This window comes from Aquarana catesbeiana, linkage group LG03 (assembly GCF_042186555.1).
Source record: "Aquarana catesbeiana isolate 2022-GZ linkage group LG03, ASM4218655v1, whole genome shotgun sequence".
NCBI lineage: Eukaryota > Metazoa > Chordata > Amphibia > Anura > Ranidae > Aquarana > Aquarana catesbeiana.
Window position 1 is genome coordinate 217,883,145 of NC_133326.1, and position 20,032 is coordinate 217,903,176.

The following is a 20,032-nucleotide window of genomic DNA, read 5'->3' on the forward strand; positions in this document are numbered from 1 at the left end:
GGAAGTGCAGTTGCTGTAAATCTGAGGGATAGATCTGAAATGAGAGGAAGCTCTGCTGATTTTATCATCCAATCACGTGCAAGCTAAAATGCTGTTTTTTATTTTCCTTGCATGTCCCCCTCGGATTTACAGCGACTGCACTTCCAAGTGCACTTGCAGTGCAAAGTGGATTTGCCTTTCGTAAATAACCCCCCTATATTACTAAAAGGATTGGAAGCCCTGCCTTTACACGCACATGAAAGTCAATAGCATCCCAGTCTTAGTCCGTAGGGTTCAATATTGAGTTGGACCACCCTAGGGCCACAAGGTTTAGTAGTGTATCTATGGGAATGTTTAAACATGGATGAGCGAGTTTGGGGTGGAGGAACTTGACTGGCCTGCACCTGATAGAACACCTTTGGTAAGAATTATGCCCCGTACACACGGTCGGACTTTGTTCGGACATTCCAACAACGAAATCCTAGGATTTTCTCCGACGGATGTTGGCTCAAACTTGTCTTGCATACACACAGTCACACAAAGTTGTTGGAAAATCCGATCGTTCTAAACGCGGTGACGTAAAACACGTACGTCGGGACTATAAACGGGGCAGTGGCCAATAGCTTTCATCTCTTTATTTATTCTGAGCATGCGTGGCACTTTGTCTGTCGGATTTGTGTACACACGATCGGAATTTCCGACAACTGATTTTGTTGTCGGAAAATTTTATATCCTGCTCTCAAACTTTGTGTGTCGGAAAATCCGATGGAAAATGTGTGATGGAGCCTACACACGGTCGGAATTTCCGACAACAAGGTCCTATCACACATTTTCCATCGGAAAATCCGACCGTGTGTACAGGGCATAAGAGTGGACACTGTGAGCCAGGCCTCCAACATCAGTGCCTGACCTCACAAATGCGCTTCTGAAAGAATGATCAAACATTCCCATAGACACACTCCTAAACCTTATGGACAGCCTTCCCAGAAGACTTGAAACTGTTATAGCTGCAAAGGGTGGGCCAACTCAATATTGAACCCTACGGACTAAGACTGGGATGCCATTAAAGTTCATGAGCATGTAAAGTCAGGCGTCCCAGCAACAAATAAGACATTTAACAATAAACACATACTGTTTTTTTTTTTGTTTTTTTTTTGCCTAGCCGTGATTTAGAATGTATATTTATTCATTTTAAGCAGTAAATAAAGAACATAACATCTGGATCAACTGTGGATATAGGATTGTATTTTTCCCTTCTATTGGTTAAACTGGATTGACTTTTCTCAACCAGACTAACTATGTAACTATGCAACTATTTAACCGAAACTGCTATGTTGCTTAGCTAGCTATGATATATACATATTTTATATATAAAAATATACAGTATACTGTAGTATCTCATAGCTGAACAACATAACAGTTTGGGTTTAATGGTAAATGCCTTATTTGTTACAACCATATTTTTTTTAAATAAAAAGGTAGCATCATTTTGTTCCCCACTGCAGAGAATTTCTATTTCCCTGGTAGGAAAGAATTCGAGCAGCTGCTTCTAGATCTTACTTGCAGAATTAACAGCTTCTGCTGATTCTCCCTCCACCCTCTCCCCCTCCTCCTGCACAGCCTTTGTGTCAGCCTTAGTGCTAAGAGAAGTAGCTATGCTTTGCCCAGACAGAGAATGGCACCGCTGTTGCTATTTCCACTACAATATATCGAGGTAAAGGGTATTTTCCTTTGTTCTGAAAATTCTGAAGACATTGGAGCTGGTCTAAAACAAGTTTTTTTTTTTTTTTTTCCTTATTAAGCACCCTCTCTGTTGTTCTAAATGGCTGCAGACAGACGCTTATGAGGGCACATAGCAAGGTGTGATAATTGTGTAGAGTGACATTAGATAAAGAGATACAGTATAGAAGGGAGGAGAGAAGCTGTCTCGTTTACAACCCTACACAGGCGCAGAGAATGGTCTTGTAAAGCCTGCAGGCGGGGCTCTTCACTACTTTCCTCCATGCACAGCAGTGACAGCAGCAGTACAACCAGAGACAAGCAGCTTCAGAGGCAAAGGTCCTTCTCCTCCTGCACCTTGACAACTAAAAAAAAGATCCTGATCGTTTCCTCACCTCTCTGCAACTCAAACAAAGGAAAATCCAATGGGAACGTCATGTCTCTCTTGCCACGAAAGCCTTTTCTGGCCGTCTTTTAACATCCAGCCTTTAATCTGATCCGATGACATCCCTGCAACCTGTTTACAGTGAGCCGGGGAGGGATTATTTTCATTTGTGATTATTGGGAAGAGAAAGACCTATGTCTCGGTGTATTTGCAATGAAGCAGAGAAAGAAAATTTAAATGAGCAGCCGGAGTAAAGCTAACAGTTCTTACAAAGACTGTGGCACAAAAAGGGTGGAGCCCTCATATTTATGTGGATGTGCAGCAATAGCTTACTATAACTTTTCTACTACCAGTGTGCACACCTATGCTAGGCTGAGGACACTGCCCTGACCTGCAGGTGAATTTCCATGATGATTTAATAGTGTAAGGTGCAGTATACTTGCAAAGAAAGGTGAAACTTAAAACCAGAGAAGTGTTATTTGCAACATATTTGTAATCTTGTCTCTTTTTGCTGCTTTTGTCTAGTGCACCAGGATCAAGTGACATGCATGGAAGAGCAATTTTTTTTATTTTTTATTGACTGAATGTTCTACTTGAAACATGCAGTTATCATTTTACTCAATATTTTTGTTCTTTGGAGCTACATTAGTGAGCAATCAAAAATTACAGAAAGATCTAAACACTGTGCAAGGAGATGGATCAAGATGGTGCCATGGTGTATATTCCCACTTAAAAAAAGTTTCTTTAGGAAAGACATCCAATCAAACTTTTGACTGGAACTCTCCCCATGAAGGTTTTTTTAGGAACCTTATTTGTCAATTTATACATGGGAGCTTAAGTAAACCTAAGGAACCTGTATTGACTGAACAGAAGGTACACTGGCCAAGTGACATGCAAGAAGCAGACAGAACTCCATCACCAAATATGCAATCTGATACCTTTTTCTGGGAGCATAGAAAGGTGAACAACACATCCATGGAAACCAGGTATACTGAGCAACAAAATAACAAGGATCAGGTTATGATTCACAGGCAGGCTAGGAATAAAAGGGAAACATATGAGTGGCAATGGAAGAAAGGCAATGAAAACTCCAGTAAATCCAACAACGAAAAAAAGTTCTATGCGGACTGGAACGAAACTTTACAAAGTCCGGTTGCAGGAAAAGAGACAGAACCGCATGCTTTGTCCTTAAATGGATCTATTCCCTTTGCTACAAATGATCTTAAAGTGTTTTCTGACAACATGGAGGTTAATCAAGCATTGGTACCAAAAAATACAACCAACAATAAAAAATTACACATAAAGAACCCATTTTATCCATTGACAGAAGATTCATATGGTGCCTATGCAGTTATGTGTTTATCTATTATCATTTTTGTAATTGGCATAATGGGCAATATGGCTGTAATGTGTATAGTCTGCCACAATTACTATATGAGAAGTATATCCAATTCACTTTTGGCAAATTTGGCCTTCTGGGACTTTTTGATTATCTTTTTCTGCCTTCCACTTGTGATATTTCACGAACTTACTAAAAAATGGCTACTGGAAGACCTATCTTGCAAGATCATACCGTACATAGAGGTAATAATTATGACTTTTATAACACATGTTGTTTGACATTTCAAAAGTAAATACTTTGTTATTATCCAGACTCCTTTAGGCATTTGTCATTTACAATTTAGTGGGTGTTCTGAGTGTGTATTTACCTCCGTGACCTCTATGTGGGTTGAGAGGTCAATCTGGCTAAAAGTAATATTTAGTGTTAGGCTAAGCCAATTGGTTTCCTATATTTCTTGTAGTCTTTAGGAACAAGCTTTTCTGACATACTAACTAGCTATGTCCCCATTAACCTTGGAGTCTCACTTCTTCTGGCAAAAAAATAAAATAAAAACAGGTGTTCATACTTCTGTCCAGGTGTACAGACTCGAAAAACACAAAGATCCCACCACTGAAGCACGTGGAAGACGTGAAACTCACCAGTTGAATACTTGAGAGATATAAACTGTTGGGTGATTAAATCCTTCAGCCTGCAGACAAGATAAATTAACTGAAATTTGGTTTTAGGTGGATCAGTCCTTTATAAATATGTGCCTTGGTATTTGCTTGAAACTGTAAATGCTTATTTTATCTTATGGTAAATGCTTACTTTGTCGTAATTGTAATATTCATGCTTAAATTATAGCAATCAAAGTCAAAAACAGGAAACTTGGTGCTTGCATGCTGTTGTAGAACTGCATCTCCCAGCAAGTCCTTCAACTATGGTATGCGTGTATCATCCTTTCATGGAGCTACAAGTCACAGTGCAGTGATTCCAAAAAAAGACTGGGATGATATTCTTTTTCTTGTAGTTTTTTGGCAGCTACAAGCAATAGATTGACAAATTCTGATCTAGGGTGACAATCGCTACATATGTAATTTTATTTTAGATTCTATTGTACTCTTTTATAAACATGTTTTGTCTGTCAATTATTGCGATTTATGCACTTGCCATTATAACTATTATTGATCACATAAAACAGAATTGTACTTGATAAGTTATAGCAGGCACATTATCCAGCTATAGAAATACATGGAAAAAAGGCTGCCAAAATCTTGTCTGAGCCTTGGAATTAAATATGGACTCCTGAAGCTGTTTGCCTGCTTTCACTTGCTATGCATATTTGTTCCTTATTTAAAAAGTGACCAGCTTTAGAACAGTGCCAGTTTTTTGGTATTCACCCTGTAGCTCTGCCAAGTTCACAGTTTACTGGCTGTACTCCACTGTCATTCACATTATGCATGATTGGAAAACAAAAGAAGTGTCACTGAATGTCAACCATCATGTGCATTGCCAGCAGTGGCCTGTACATTTTAGGTTCCTGTTATGATTGTATTATATAAATGGCGAACATTGGCATTCAGAATTCTAATAAGCTGTAATAATGTACACAGAGTGATTTTTCACCCAGCTCCTAGTATGAAGGTGGAATGTGCATTTTTTACAGTTTCTTCACAGGCTCAGACTTGCTGCGCTTATTTGCTTCCAGTGAATGTTCTTTTCAGTTTATACATAGCTATATATTTATATTCTGTATGTGTCTGTCATGGCCAAATCTGTACAAATCATGGGATTTCCATGTGAAAACAGATACAGTAAACTGCATGTTCTTGTGCATAAAAGTATGTGCTCTAAACAGAAGCTTTTGTATGCTTAGTTCAACCCTACATGTTAAGACTAGGCTTCCTGACCCCACTCTCCCTGCAGCAGGCAGACCATCCTTTAGAGTTCTTCTATTCATATATTTAGCCAAATTTTACAGATATAACATATATACCTGCTCCAGAATTCTGGATGCCTAGACGTTACAGAATAAGAATGGGTGAAAAATGACTAAGAATACATGCAGATGTGTTTACCATGCAAATTAACTTTCCACATCATGTGACTGATATCCAAGTAAGTATCAATATAATGATGGTATGGTGCTCTCCATAAATGGACCAACATTGAGAAAATGGAACCAACATTAATTAGTCGTCTTCTTATAGTCCATACGCAGATATCAGGCTTTTATGTCTATCTCTGCCGAAAACTATTCCATATATTAGTCAAATTGGCTTCTGCTGTCAGGAAAAATCTTGTGGCCGGAGTAATTGAATGGTAGCCACTGCTGGGCCATTTTGTATTATGCAAGTTTCATCTGAGCAATGGGTATCTAGGTATTTCAGATTGGGCATAAATTTATATGGCTCTGGATGCAATAAAATCTGGTTGAGCCTCTACATTTTATAGGTAAGTCATGAGGGCAGATCCCTCCTCAAGGATATTTATTTTCAGCCAAATTTAGGTAATGCAAGTTTTAATTTTATCATTTCTACCTGCACCAAGCAGGGATTTTTTAATTGAATCTCTCACTTGTTTTACAGGCTTAGAATGTTTTTAAAATGATAAGAAGGTATTGGTTTTGTTAAACACGCTGTCTGTTGCTGCAGTGGTGATAGCATATGTCTCATGTATTCTTTTTAAGCAAATATTAATGCAGCTTAATCTATCTATGCTCTTCAGTACATGTGCTGATCTGTTTTCACCTGTAACAACCAAGGTGAAATCAGCTCTAGCCACTGTTTCATAGTGATATGGAGATATTGGGGGTTATTTACAAAAGGCAAATCCACTTTGCACTACAAGTGCAAAGTACACTTGAAATTGCACTGAAAATTCACTTGGAAGTACAGTCGCTGTAAATCTGAGGGGTAGATCTGAAATGAGGGGAAGCTCTGCTGATTTTATTATCCAATCGTGTGCAAGCTAAAATGCTGTTTTTTTATTTTCCTTGCAAGTTCCCCTCAGATCTACAGCAACTGCACTTCCAAGTGCAATTTCAAGTGCACTTTGCACTGGTAGTGCAAAGTGGATTGTCTTTAGTAAATAACCCCCATTGCGTTATACAGGAGTAGATTTTTTTTTTTTTTTTTTTGGAATAAACTTTATTTAGTTTTCCAATCATAAGAAAATACAGAGTTCCAAGATAGAGATAAGTATGATCAGGATCGCTGTATGACAGTTAAGATTACCATTACATCAAGAGATATCCTGTCATGTTAGAATGCGACATGTTATGACATTCTGAGGAGGTTGTAAAGAATAAAAGTGGAACCTCTTCCCCTCCACCTCCATCCGGCCAGGACTTACAGGTATGGTAGGAAGAAGTGGGGGGGGGGGACCAGGAGGGTAACCTGCGAAAACTAAATACAGGGCTCTTGAGTAGATATCTTAAACAATTTCCGCCCGGCCTATAGCATATTGACGGCTGGGAAGTGTTTCTGTTATCCTGACTGGGAGTCATATGACGTTCAGCAGGATAACATGCTGGCGCGCGCCTGCGGGGGCACGCAGCGCGGTGATCACGAGTGCAGTGTGTCAGTCTAACACCCCGCATCTCTGATCGTGATAAGAAGCCTCTGTCAGAGACTTCTTACCACGTAATCAGCTGTGACCAATCACAGCTGATCTTCGCATGGACCAGGAAGTGCCGGTAAAAAGCATTTCTCGGTGTGCGCTGACATGGACAGACCCGATCGGCGGCTCTCCCTGTCAGAGGGGGGGTCTGTGCTGATGATCAGCACATTGATTATCAGCACAGCCCCCTCAGATGTGCCAATCACCTGCCAACCAGTGCCCAGCAATGTTTCAAGGTTAAAATCTGCCAGTGCCCACCACAGTGCCAATCACTGCCCAGTAGTAACACCTGTCAGTACTTATCAATACCTCATCATCAGTGCTGCCCATCAGTGCCAATCAGTACCACCTGTTAGTGCCCATCACAGCCGCCTGTCAGTGCCAATCACAGCCGCCTGTCAGTGCCCCTTCACAGCTGCCTGTCAGTGCCCATAAGTGCCACCTATCAGTGTCGCCTATCAGTGCTGCATATTAGTGCCGCCTATTGGTGCCCATCAGTGCTGCATATCAGTGCCATCAATTCTACATATCAGTAGACCCCTGTACGCGTTACGTCCGTGGGCGGGACTTCATCAGCGCGAGATAGGAGGTCACCTCGCGCTGATGAAGTTCCGCCCACAGACGTAACGCATACAGGGGTCAGGAGTCACGTATGATGTCACCCGCAACCATCTTGCTGGTTATGTTTACATCATTTGTTTCTGCACTGGCATTCGGGTCTGAGTGCGGCCGAATGTAAGTGTGTTTCTTCACTTTTATATTAATAAATCATTTTAAACAGTGAGCATTTTCCTCTGCTTCATTTATATGGTTGAAGCTATTGAGTGTGGATTTGAGGACTTGAGGACATTATCCATAGTGGGGACCTTCTCTGCCTTGTGATCTGTTTATTGCTATGTGACCTGTCCCAGGTCGAATTGATGAGGTGAGAGGCCATCTTTTTCCTGTGGTGTAGGGATCACTGTCACTGGACTCATCATTTCAGTGTGTGTTTCTCACTGCACCTATTGGAGATTAGTGCTGTTGTCACTTGCACTTATTTTAGGACTCTCAGATATTTTATTTAGCATTTTTATATAGCATTATTGACTTTTATGAATTGCGCAACACTGTTCTATTTTAAATGTGTATTTGAGGTATTTTGTTTGAGTTAAACCTTGAGTGTCAGCTTGCAGTTCGCCTTCATTTATTTTAATTTACATTTGTCAGCGCTGAATATCCTTTCCTATTTTTCTGATAGACGTTTCGAATCCACTTATGTGCAGCTGACGCTGTAGCAAGTGCATGTAGACAGGAAGTGACTAAACGATGCTGGAGGAGATCAGCAGCATTGAGCTATGAATAATGTTTAAAAAAAAATATTTCAATTGTTTACACAGTGCTTTAGCAAACTAAATATCATATATCAGAGTTTAGGTTCACTTTAAAGTGGTTTTAGCAGACCTCAAACACTTTGCGAGTTGCTATATAAAAGGGCATGATGGGTTTCCCATTATGTAGTCTCATTCTTAGACTTGCTGACCAATGTGGCTAGGTAGAGCTCTGCAAACCTTTTCTCAGAGGTTGATTTGCTAAGCATAGTCGTTAGTGAAGTCCATTTGTAGTGAATTTAGGTTTACAAGTGTTTGCTGAGTAGAATTATTACACCAGCATTGGTAGATTTATCCCTACTCATTACTGTAAAATGTTAAAAAAAAAGGATGCCAGGAAAGTTTCCACTTTGAGGTGATAAGACATACACATTTTACATAAGTTGGAAAACTCCATTTCACTATCTTCTTGAAAGGTCATATTTCACACTGCACAATTCATTTCTCAAACATTTGGTTTAAACTGTTTAATTGAACAAACAAGTTGGAACAAAATAACCCCAAGGCTCAAAACTATTTATCAGATCAAGAAGCATGAGTAAGAACAGCTATGCTTAAAGCAAATCTGTCACACATGAAGGAACAACACCATGCTATACAGCAGGCGAAGATGACTCAGATTTCCACTTTATTTTGTAATGCTGCAATTTCTGGGTAATTGCCAGTGGATAATTAGCAGATTTACCATGTTTTATTGAAAAACACTACAAACACTCCAAATCTGCATGGGCACCATATTGAGTTAGGTCTCCCAATCTTGTTCTGAGCCTGATCACTGCACCCGGACTCAAGTTTGTATTGTATTACAACATTTATCCTGATGCAGAAATATGTTATTTTTACACTACTGTATGTGCATACTTTCCCCAGTATGACTTCTGCTGGGCTGGGTAAACTATAGCCTTGAACGCAAAGTTGGTATGTAAGTGGATATTCCAAAAGTTTGTGTTAAATCACATGATTTCGTTAATACAGCCATTGGTTACTGCACAATATCTCTGATTATGTGTGGGTAATATGATTAATGAGTTTACAAAGTATTATTGGCCATGATAGCAAGCACCACAAGATAGTGACCTGATAGGTCTGGCTTTAGTTGACCTGACCCGCACCCAGGATGTTGTCCACTGTAGGCTTGCCCACAAACATTTCAACATGGGGGAAGCTGTTGGCAAACTACTGAACCTTGCTGCATTGGATTTTTACAAAAGTCAGATCAATGTAACCCAAGTAGATATTTTGTTGTTACCATTGTTTTGATGTTTATTGGATAGCATAGCAATTCACTGACTGGCTTCACTTGTTACTTGATGTTCTTAATTGTAACTGTTGTGACAGTTGTCGTAGTCCTGTTTTATGCACTTTCACTGAAATGTGTCCTGTCAGATTAAAGTGTAAGTAAAGGGTAATAGGGGTGGCCAGTGGGGGGTCCACTCCATCCCTTTCAGTGCCATGTCCTTCTCTTTCTCATGCTTTGCCCATTGGGCAGGCACTGATGATGTAACTCCCACAAATGCTCCCTGACCTTACATGCTCTTGGCACCCAAACCATTCCTGGTTTTTGTAAGATGCCTGGACTGTACACTGTACTGTAGGTATATTGCAGTTAGTGTAGAGATTTTTAAAAATTGCTAGCACGTAAGTAAAAGTTTTTTTTTGCCAGAAAAGACATAAAATCTCTTCTACCAAAAGACCTTACCTGCTGACAATTTTTAGTTTTACAGTAGTTCAGCTTTACCAACTTTATTTTGCTTTTATAATCATAAATGTTCCTTAGAAAAAATACAGCTCAGGATTCTGCTTTTAAGAAATTCTGAGACATTAGAACAGTGTCAGCAACCTACCAGGGGCAGATCCAGGGGGGCAACAGGGCAGTTGCCCCCCCCCCTAGAAATTAGTGGCGGGCCGGTGGGTGAGCAGGCAGGCCAGCCAGTGGGCTGGCGGGTGAGTGGGCAGACCGATCAGCGGACCGGCGGGTGAGTGAGCAGGCAGGCCAGACAGCGGGTCGGCAGGTGAGTGGGCGAACAAGCCAGTCAGCAGGTGAGCGGGCAGGCAGGCCAGTTAGCGGGCTGGCGGGCGGGGGAGCAATAACATAATTTCTCACCGCCCACCCTGCATCACCGCAGTTCCGCCCTCACTGTGCAGCCATGGGCAGCATAGAGATTATATCATCTATCTCCTGCCTGCCTTCACTCTGGGACACAGCAAGTGACAATCCGCACCTTGTAGCTGGCAAGTGACACAGCAAGTGACAATCCGCAACGTGTGGCAGGTGACGTTGCAAGTGAAAATCCGCAACTTGTGGCAAGTGACAATCCGCAACTTGTGGCAAATGACAACACGCAACGTGTGGCAGGTGACATGGCAAGTGACAATCTGCATCTGGTGGCAGGCAACGTGGCAAGTGACAATCAACATCTGGTGGCAGGAGACGTGGCAAGTGACAATCCACCTCTGGTGACAGGCAAGTGACAATCCGCAACTTGTGGCAGGTGACGTGGCAAGAGATAATCCGCAACTTGTGGCAAGTGACAATCCACATCTGGTGGCAGGCGACATGGCAAGTGACAATCCGCATCTGAAGGCAGGTGACATGGCAATTGACAATCCACATCTGAAGGCAGATGATGTGGCAGGTGACATGGCAAGTGACACACTCAGAGCTCCCACTGATTCTGCGTTATGGTGAGAACTATTTCATTTTAGATACCAATAGAAATAATGCGCTTCAATCATCCCGACACCATATCATCCATGGTGCCATGATGATTGAAGCGCCAACACCAACCATTGCCTGATAACTTGCCCACAAAAAACACATATTTTCTGGCAGTGCCCCTCCTGTGACCAGACTCTGGATCCACCCCTGCAACCTACCAGATTGAAATTTACTGGCACAGCCACGTTTTTACTGACATTTCCAAACGTTACCAAATTGCAGTTTTAATTGTGAATATCGGTATATAGGCAAGTGGTCTACAACTATAGGAAGAGAATTTTTAATCAAAGCTGTACAGTTTGTTCTATCCACAAGCACCCGTTACCTGCATAGGCAGTTTTTGGGGAAGATGAACTAACCTTGAGCCCGGGTTCACACCACAACGGGCTGTGGATCGCACAGGAGCGATTCTATGCCTGAATTCGGCCCTGAAACGCAGCCAAAGACGCACAGCGTTTTTGTGCAGTGCGCACCGCAGCCGCCCTGGAGATATGTGAACTGGCTCCATAGGGAGCCAGTCACATTCTCCTGCTATGCGAATTAGAGGTGCGGAAACGCACCTCTAATTCGCATAGGTGTGAACCCGGGCTTAAACTTTTCTCCTTTACAAGAGACTTTTAGTAAACAATCCCACTACACCCCACCGACAAATTTGCTGTAAATTTATTTTTACATACAGCTGGCAAAAGTACCTAAATCTCCTTATATCAGCTACCTGTGTTAGGAGGACAAAAAGGACTGTAGAACCCAACTGTGCAGTCTAGCAGGGGTTTCTGGATAATAGCACTGAACAAAATTGCAAATTTACAAATCCTTTACCAATTAAAACCGTCCCCATTAGTGTTCAGTTTAAGTAATGTTTCCTAAATTACATAACAAGGTTATTATTTAACTTTTTAGTCTTTTTTTAATTCTATTTTTTAAATACCTTCCTGCGGAGGCAAGCACTTCTTTGTATGAAAGTTACAGTGACATGGAAGGACTGATTCATATAGGCAGATAGGAGAGGGTCCTGGAGTCTTTATTTGGGTCGTTTTAGTTGGAGAAAAAAAATGCAATCATCACTGCGAAGGAGGAGAGCTGCTCCAATGTTAGAGAAGGTTCATCTGTTCTTCTCAAACTCTATTATACTTTATTTAGTATGGATCCATAATCCTAAACAGGGTGTGGGAAAGGCAGCATAGTGGCTTAGTGGCTAACACTACTTCTTTGCAACAATGGGGACCCTAGTTCACATTCTGGTCAGAACACTATCTGCATAGAGTTTGCATGTTCTCCCTGTCCTTCTGTGGGTTTTCTCTGAGTAATCCTCAGATACTCCACACTCCAAAGATATGCTGGTAGGTTTTTTGGCCCTAGTATGTGTATGTATGCATATGAGGTAGGGACCTTAGATTTTGAGCTCCTTAAATGCAGAGGCTGATGTGAATGTACAATATATACAGCATTACATAAATTGTCAGCACTATATAAACGTATGCAATAAATTACATACAGTACAAAGTTAATCTTGGTCATTAAAAGCTTGCTAAAATTAATGGTGTGCAAAATGTATTAAGCCATAACAACCAATAAACTATCTGTCATTGGAATGACTGTTAAAACAATTTATGTTTAAATCTACATGGTTAAAAAATTTTATTTGCGCATTCCTGCTCTTAATAAAGAGCAATTCTGTGCAACAGGTGATATCATTCAGTTAGTTGCTATTGCTGATAATAAAATATTGCAGCTGTGCTAAAGTCGCAAAGTGCACTTAATGTTCCTTGAGATGAGCTCAATATAACCCACTGCAGACAAATTTGAAAGGGCTTCTCACTTAGGGATGGATCCGTTAGCCGTGCTGTGTAACATCCTTTCTATGCATGATGTGTGACTAACTAATTTAAACTAATTTAAATATATAAGCCAAATTCACTAGCGCTCAGAGAAAAAAAAAAAGAAAGAAAGAAAGAAAGAAAAATCTCTACTGGATATACCACAACATGTGTTCTAATAGTTGATTTCTACAATGCACAGCACTTTTGTACATCAAACTGTGGGTCTATACAAAAGCGCTGTGTATTGTAGAAGTCAACTATTTAAACTTCCAGGGCAGGGTATTATGAGTGGTGGCTGTGATGATGGATCTACTTTAAAGTTAGTGCTCACACTGTGTTACATTAGGATTTGTTTATGTGAAAGACAAAAAACAGCCTACAGTGGGTTTTTTACAAATACCACTTCTGTATGAAAAACAGGGTTCTGAGATTACCAGATTACCAGAAAATGTGAATGGGGTGGATTCTAAACTAAAGATGTTTGGATGCAAAATGGAAGCCTGTAAATGTAGGCTGTGCTCCAAAAATGCATTTCAAGGCTTAAAGATGACTGTAGTACACCCTTAAAGTGTATCGAAAACACACTTTTTTACCCTCTCCTCATTTACCATTGTCGCTGGGACTAAAATTAAGGTAAAACCCCAAAACTGTTTTCAATAAGTTGTCGCCAGGACAGGGCTAGAGGGGAAACCATCCAATGGGGACACTTGTTCCAGTGACAACTGTCTAAGAGGGGATTTTCTTTCTTTTGGAGAAATTTCTTCTCGCTTCTCATTGTTTGTACAGGACTGGAGGAAAATGTAAGGATGAAAATCCTGACACTGGTTTCAAACATTCCTTACTCAATTTAAAATGTACCGGTCATTCCTCTCCCCTTGTTCTATCACAGAAGGCCTTGTATTCTGTGAAAACAATACAAGATGTTTTAACCACTTCCCGACCGGCGCACGCCGATGTACGTCGGCAGAATGGCACGGCTGGGCAAATGGACTTACAGGTATGTCCATTTGAATTCCCTGCCGTGCCATTGCGCGCACGCCGGCCAGGAGCTCCGTGAGTTGGGACGCGGGTCCCGCAGACTCGATCGCCACGGGGATACCCACAATCGCCTCACAGAGAGGACGAACAGGGAGATGCTGATGTAAACAGCATCTCCCCGTTCTGCCTAGTGACAAGTGTCACTGATCACAGCTCCCTGTCATTGGGAGCAGTGATCAGAGCAATGACACTGCTAGCCCATCCCCCTACAGTTAGAATCACTCCCCTAGGACACACTTGACCCCTCCCCCTAGTGGTTAACCCCTTCACTGCCAGTGTCATTTACACAGTAATCAGTGCATTTTTAATCGCACTGATCGCTGTATAAATGACAATGGTCCCAAAAATGTGTCAAAAATGTCCGCCATAATGTCGCAGTCACAATAAAAATCGCTGATCACCACCATTACTAGTAATAAAAAAATTATTAATAAAAATACCATAAAACTATCGCTTATTGCGATTTTTTTTTTACCAAAAATATGTAGAAGAATACGATCAGCCTAAACTGAGGAAAAAAAATGTTTATTTTTTATATATTTTGGGGGGTATTTATAATAGCAAAATGTAAAAAAGTTTTTTTCAAAATTGTCGCTCTTATTTTGTTTGTAGCGCAAAAAATAAAAATCGCAGAGGTAATCAAATACCACCAAAAGAAAGTTCTATTTGTGCAAAAAAAAGAACGTCAATTTTGTTTGAGAGCCACGTCGCACGACTGCGCAATTGTCAGTTAAAGCAATGCAGTGCCGAATCGCAAAAAGTGCTCTGGTCAGGAAGGGGGTAAAATCTTCCAGGGCTGAAGCGGTTAAGAATAGACGAAGTGGAGTGCAATCCACTATCCTTTGCTGTATGCGCTGTATGAGAGCCAGAACTGCAAGTTTCAATGCTGTTAGTTTGATGCTTACACTAGCGACAGGGTGAAAGAAAGTTCAGCTTTAACCGATTGCCGACCGGCTCACACCGATATACATCGGCAGAAGGGCACGTACAGGCAGATTAATGTACCTGTACTTTGCCCTTTAAGAAGCGGTTTGCAGGCGCACGCCCGCCGGCCGCAACCTCCATGAGTGTGATTGCGGGTCCCGCGGACTCGATATCCACGGGGATACCCGTGATCGTCTCACGGAGAGGAAGAACGGGGAAATGCTAACGTAAACAAGCGTTTCTCCGTTCTGCCTAGTGACAGGACACTGATCACTACCCCCTGTAATCAGGAGCGGTGATTAGTGTCGTGTCACACACAGCCCTCCCCCCCTCCACAGTTAGAATCACTCCCTAGGACACACTTAACCCCTACAGCGCCACCTAGTGGTTAACCCCTTCACTCCCAGTGTCATTTACACAGTAATCAATACATTTTTAATTGCACTGATTGCTGTATAAATGTGAATGGTCCCAAAATCACTCCAAAAGTGTCCGATCTGTCCGCCATAATGTCGCAGTCACGATAAAAATCGATGATCGCCGCCATTACTAGTAAAAAAACAATTATTAATAAAAATGCCATAAAACTATCCCCTATTTTGTAGACGCTATAACTTTTGCGCAAACCAACCAATAAACGCTTATTGCGACTTTTTTACCAAAAATATGTAGAAGAATACGTATCAGCCTAAACTGAGAAAAAAAATGTTTTTTTTATATATTTTTTTGCGGACATTTATTATAGCAAAAAGTAAAAAATAATGCGCCTTTTTTCAAAATTGTCGCTATTTTTTTGTTTATAGCTCAAAAAATAAAAACCGCAGAGGTGATCAAATACCACCCAAAGAAAGCTCTATTTTTGGGAAAAAAGGACGTCAATTTTATTTGGGAGTTACGTCGCACAACCGCTCAATTGTCAATTAAAGCGACGCAGTGCCGAATCGCAAAAAGTGCTCTGGTCTTTGGGCAGCCAAATGGTCCGAGGCTTAAGTGGTTAAGGAATAATACATAGTTTTAAAATAATTTTCATAGAATTTATTAGGTTTTATTAAAATATATTCCCAGTATTCACATTACATTTTAAAAATGTTTAAGACTGCAAAGTTTTCATCATGAGAAAAAAGCTCATTAAAATAAATATAGGCAAAATGTTATCATCAAAGGCATTCTCACAAGCCCAAAAATGCATTTTTCTGCACAGTACCCATTTATGCCTGTTCAGAATTGCTGTATAAAAATTAGTTTAACGAGCCCTATACATAATGCGAGTGAAGCATTTACTTGTGGTCAAGATGTGCATTTATTAATGAATTGTCGTAATGAATAGTTAGAACAAAGGCACTCTGTTTATAGTGCTATGTCAAGGAACAAAGCACTTTGCTTAGAAGCTTGTGGGAAAATACACAATCCAAACCATTTAGGAATTTACCAACAAATATGGTAATTGTATAGTGATGCGACGCAAAAATGTTCTTTAACCACTTAAGGACCGGAAGGATTTACCCCTTAATGACCAGGCCATTTTTGCAATTTGGCACTGCGTTGCTTTAACTGACAATTGCACGGTCATGCGACGTTGTACCCAAGCAAAACTGATGTCCTTTTTTCCCACAAATAGAGCTTTCTTTTGGTGGTATTTGATCACCTCTCCGGTTTTTATTTTTTGCGCTATAAACAAAAAAGACTGACAATTTTGAAAAAAATATATATTTTTTTAAATTTTTGTTATAATAAATATCCCCCCAATTAAAAAAAAAAAAAACAAAAACAAATTTTTCATCAGTTTAGGCCAATATGTATTCTTCTACATATTTTTTGTAAAAAAAATTGCAATAAGAGTATATTGATTGTTTTGCGCAAAAGTTATTGCATCTACAAAATAGGGGATAGATTTATGGCATTTTTATTATTATTATTTTTTTACTAGTAATGGCGGTGATCAGCGATTTTTAGTGGGACTTCGACATTGCGGCAGACAAATTGGACACTTTTGACACTTTTTTGGGGCCAGTGACATTATTACATTGGTCAGAGCTAAAAATAGCCACTGATCACTGTATAAATGACAGTGGCAGAGAAGGGGTTAACACTAGGGGACGATCAAGGGGTTCAGTGTGTCCTAGGGAGGTGTTTCTAACTGTGCAGGGGAGTGGACTGCCTGGGAGTAAAGAGAGATTGCTGTTCCTGATCACTAGGAACAGACAGTCTAATTGTACTCTCCTGTCAGAACGGGGATCTGCTTTGTTTAAACTGGCAGATCCCCGTTCTGCCTCTCTGAGGAGCGATTGCTGGTGGCCGGCAGACATTGCGGCCGCCGGACCCGCGCACTGGCTCCCGCTTTGTGCAGCGGGCGCCCGCCCAGAGTGACTCATGCACGAAACGAACTACGAGTACGTAATTTCGCGCAATAGGGCCGCTCTGTCGCAGTATATATGCGGTGGGCGGTCCTTAAGTGGTTAAGCTCAAACTAGCCGACTAAAAAAGGATGATTTAGACCTAAACTAGCAACGAGCATGTAGGATCCTTTTTAATAGGAGAAATAATGTGTATACTAGTTTTCATAATTCAACTTCCATTAGTTTAGCATGGTTCCCCACAATGATTGCCTGCAATAGAATACAAAAGTAATGCTATTGCTATTTACCTTATTAGAAATGTAAAATATTTTTTTTAACTGTATGACTAGCCTTAGACCTTTAAAAGAGTGTGTTTCTATGGTATAGGGAGTTCAACTGGTTTCCAAAGCCATATGTGTGTTGCTGCTGAAAAAGCCAAATCACCAGTGAACTTGAATTTGCTATCAGGATGTCTGAAAAATGTAGAAGGGGTGGCAGGGATTCCTCACTTCGCTAACACATTCATTTTTGTCATCTGAGAATAGGCAGGCTTGTTTTTGGAGTAGACGTTTTAGAAAACATCTGTACTCAGTTCCTAATTTTCACTACATTGTAACACTTTAAGACAACTGTGACTGTAAATCTAAATACTAAGCTTAAAGTGGACCTTCACCCGAAAAGAACACTCGGCATCATTTTCCTTCTGCCCCCCAGCCAGTTACAAAATTGCAGGGTTATTCTTTTTTTGTTCTCACTTCCTCATTCTTCACCTAGGCTAGAATAATGTACCCTTGGCTCGCCCCATTAGCGGCCTCTTGAGATAAACGTCACCAGTGTCAGCTGGTGGGTTCTTCTTCTGAGGGGGCGGCAAACAAACACCTCCCGGCAACATGGCACAGCCCCCCCTGCGGGCGGTCTAGCCCAGCACTTACCCACTCCTGTGCCAGGGCTGTGGTGTCCTTTTCCGGAATGCGGGCAGCGGCCGCGGCTTCAGTGTCCGCTTCTTTAGCTTCCTCCGCCATGTGTGTTCCGCTAAATCGCTAGGCATCCAGTAGGATCACCTAACACTTTGGCCAATCAGGAAACAAGTCTCACAGACCTGCCTCCTGATTGGCGGGGAGGAACTTTAGTGTGTTAATAGCGAAAATTCATTCACTATGGTCACACAACTGGTTGGGCTTGGAGCGCAATGCTTTGCGCTCCGAACTCACCCTTTGTTGGAGCCTATTAGAGCCTCTGGCTCTAATCAGGTGCTTAAAAAAAACACCCCGACGCATTGGTCTGGTGCCACTGATATGTAGATCAGGGGACCGAACGCATGGTTAGGGGAGGCGGCATACATGCACCCTCTATGGACGGGCCACCACTGCACATCATACATCTTGTCAGTCTGTAATCTCAAGCATGAGGATTAGTGAGCTGATTGTGAGTGATCAGGAAATGAGAGCCAGCTCCCAAAAGCAAGATGGAAGCACAGAGGATCAGAAGCCCTGTGAAGAATTAGGTACACAGAAGACAAAGGTGGACATCATGATACTAGTAGTTACTGAATTGTTGGGTTTCCCATAGTCACGTGAAGATCTTCCTCAACCCTTCAAATACACCTATCCAGAAAAAAATTGTGAGCTACCATTGCTCAGCTTCTACTTCTAATGCTAGTTGCTTGGCTGTGGGGATGTAGCCCTACTTCGACACTGACCCAGAACAAACATGTTACAAGAGTCATAAAAGTCTAAATGTGTTATTGCTACTGTTTTTGTTGAAGCCAAAGTATTAGCATAAAAGACAGTTGACAAACATGTTTGCACTACAGAATATACCTCTCCCTCCTTATCTCCATAAAATAAAGGAGTATTCTGTAGTCCAGTAAGGCCTGCAAACATTACTTGGGATTTTAGTGCAGCATTCTCAATGCTTACCAAGAAGTTAGGAGCTTACTGTATTTGTGGCAGCATTAACAGGTATTTTTCTAGAGTTGCATTATTTATTGCACAGGGGTACTTTATATATTTGTTTTTTATTTTTTCCCAGGCATACACTTTAAGCTGAACCTAGCCTCTAACACTGATTTTAAGCAAACTATATACTATCACAGTGGTAAATACTAAAAAACAGTTTTAAAAAAAGTTTGATTGTCTATTTACAATGTGGAAAATCATTTGGTGCTGATTTTGAGGAGCTTGCACCTTTCCAAAAGTTCAGCTCCAATGCATTATTACTTTTTATAATGCATGTTTGGTACAAGGGGGCAAAAAAACCCCCCTGTAAACACACGCTCCCTCTCATAGATACACTTTGATAATGAAGTAAATCATCTGTAGTTGTAAACAACTGAATTACTTCCAGATAATGTAATACGGCGAGCCTAGGTATAGAAGAAAGATTAATTTGTTAGTGTAATCAATCATTTGTTAGCGCTAAATAAAGGAAAATGCACATGAATTACGCAAAGCAGATTTGTTTATGTACTCAAGCAAATATTAAACATGGCTGAATTTGTTTTTCTTTATTTCTACTGTTATTGAATTTGTGAGAGGAAATGAAAATTGGATTGGAAAGGTTAATGAAATAAAAAAATTAGATGTCACCAAAACTCAGAATGTCCTCTCCTCAATTATTTCTTTAAACTTGCAATTGACAGGGACTGTATTTAGTTGTACTGTTATTCAAGCTTCCCTGTTGTGTCAATTATCCTTGGTCGTTAAATCCAGTTTTGTGATTTTACAGGGAAAAATGTGTGTAAACACTAACATTTAATTACAGTATCGTATTTGCCTAAAGTATAACTGATGGAAACTTT

The 20,032-nt window shown here is 40.8% G+C and overlaps 1 protein-coding gene across 3 annotated transcripts in view; it reads left to right on the forward strand.

Annotated features, from left to right (window-relative positions):
• Nucleotides 1–1,584: 1,584 nt before the first annotated feature.
• GPR37 (G protein-coupled receptor 37) overlaps nucleotides 1,585–20,032 on the forward strand; it is a 38,253-nt gene continuing 19,805 nt past the window's right edge. Inside the window, exons 1-2 of one of the 3 annotated variants that reach the window (XM_073619767.1) lie at nucleotides 1,585–1,693; nucleotides 2,609–3,667. In XM_073619767.1, coding sequence (XP_073475868.1) covers nucleotides 2,684–3,667 — 984 coding nt within the window. In that variant the 5' untranslated portion in view covers nucleotides 1,585–1,693; nucleotides 2,609–2,683. Of the gene's footprint in view, nucleotides 1,694–1,722; nucleotides 2,507–2,608; nucleotides 3,668–20,032 lie in introns of those variants that run through there. The other 2 variants (XM_073619766.1, XM_073619765.1) reach the window with 2 other exon arrangements.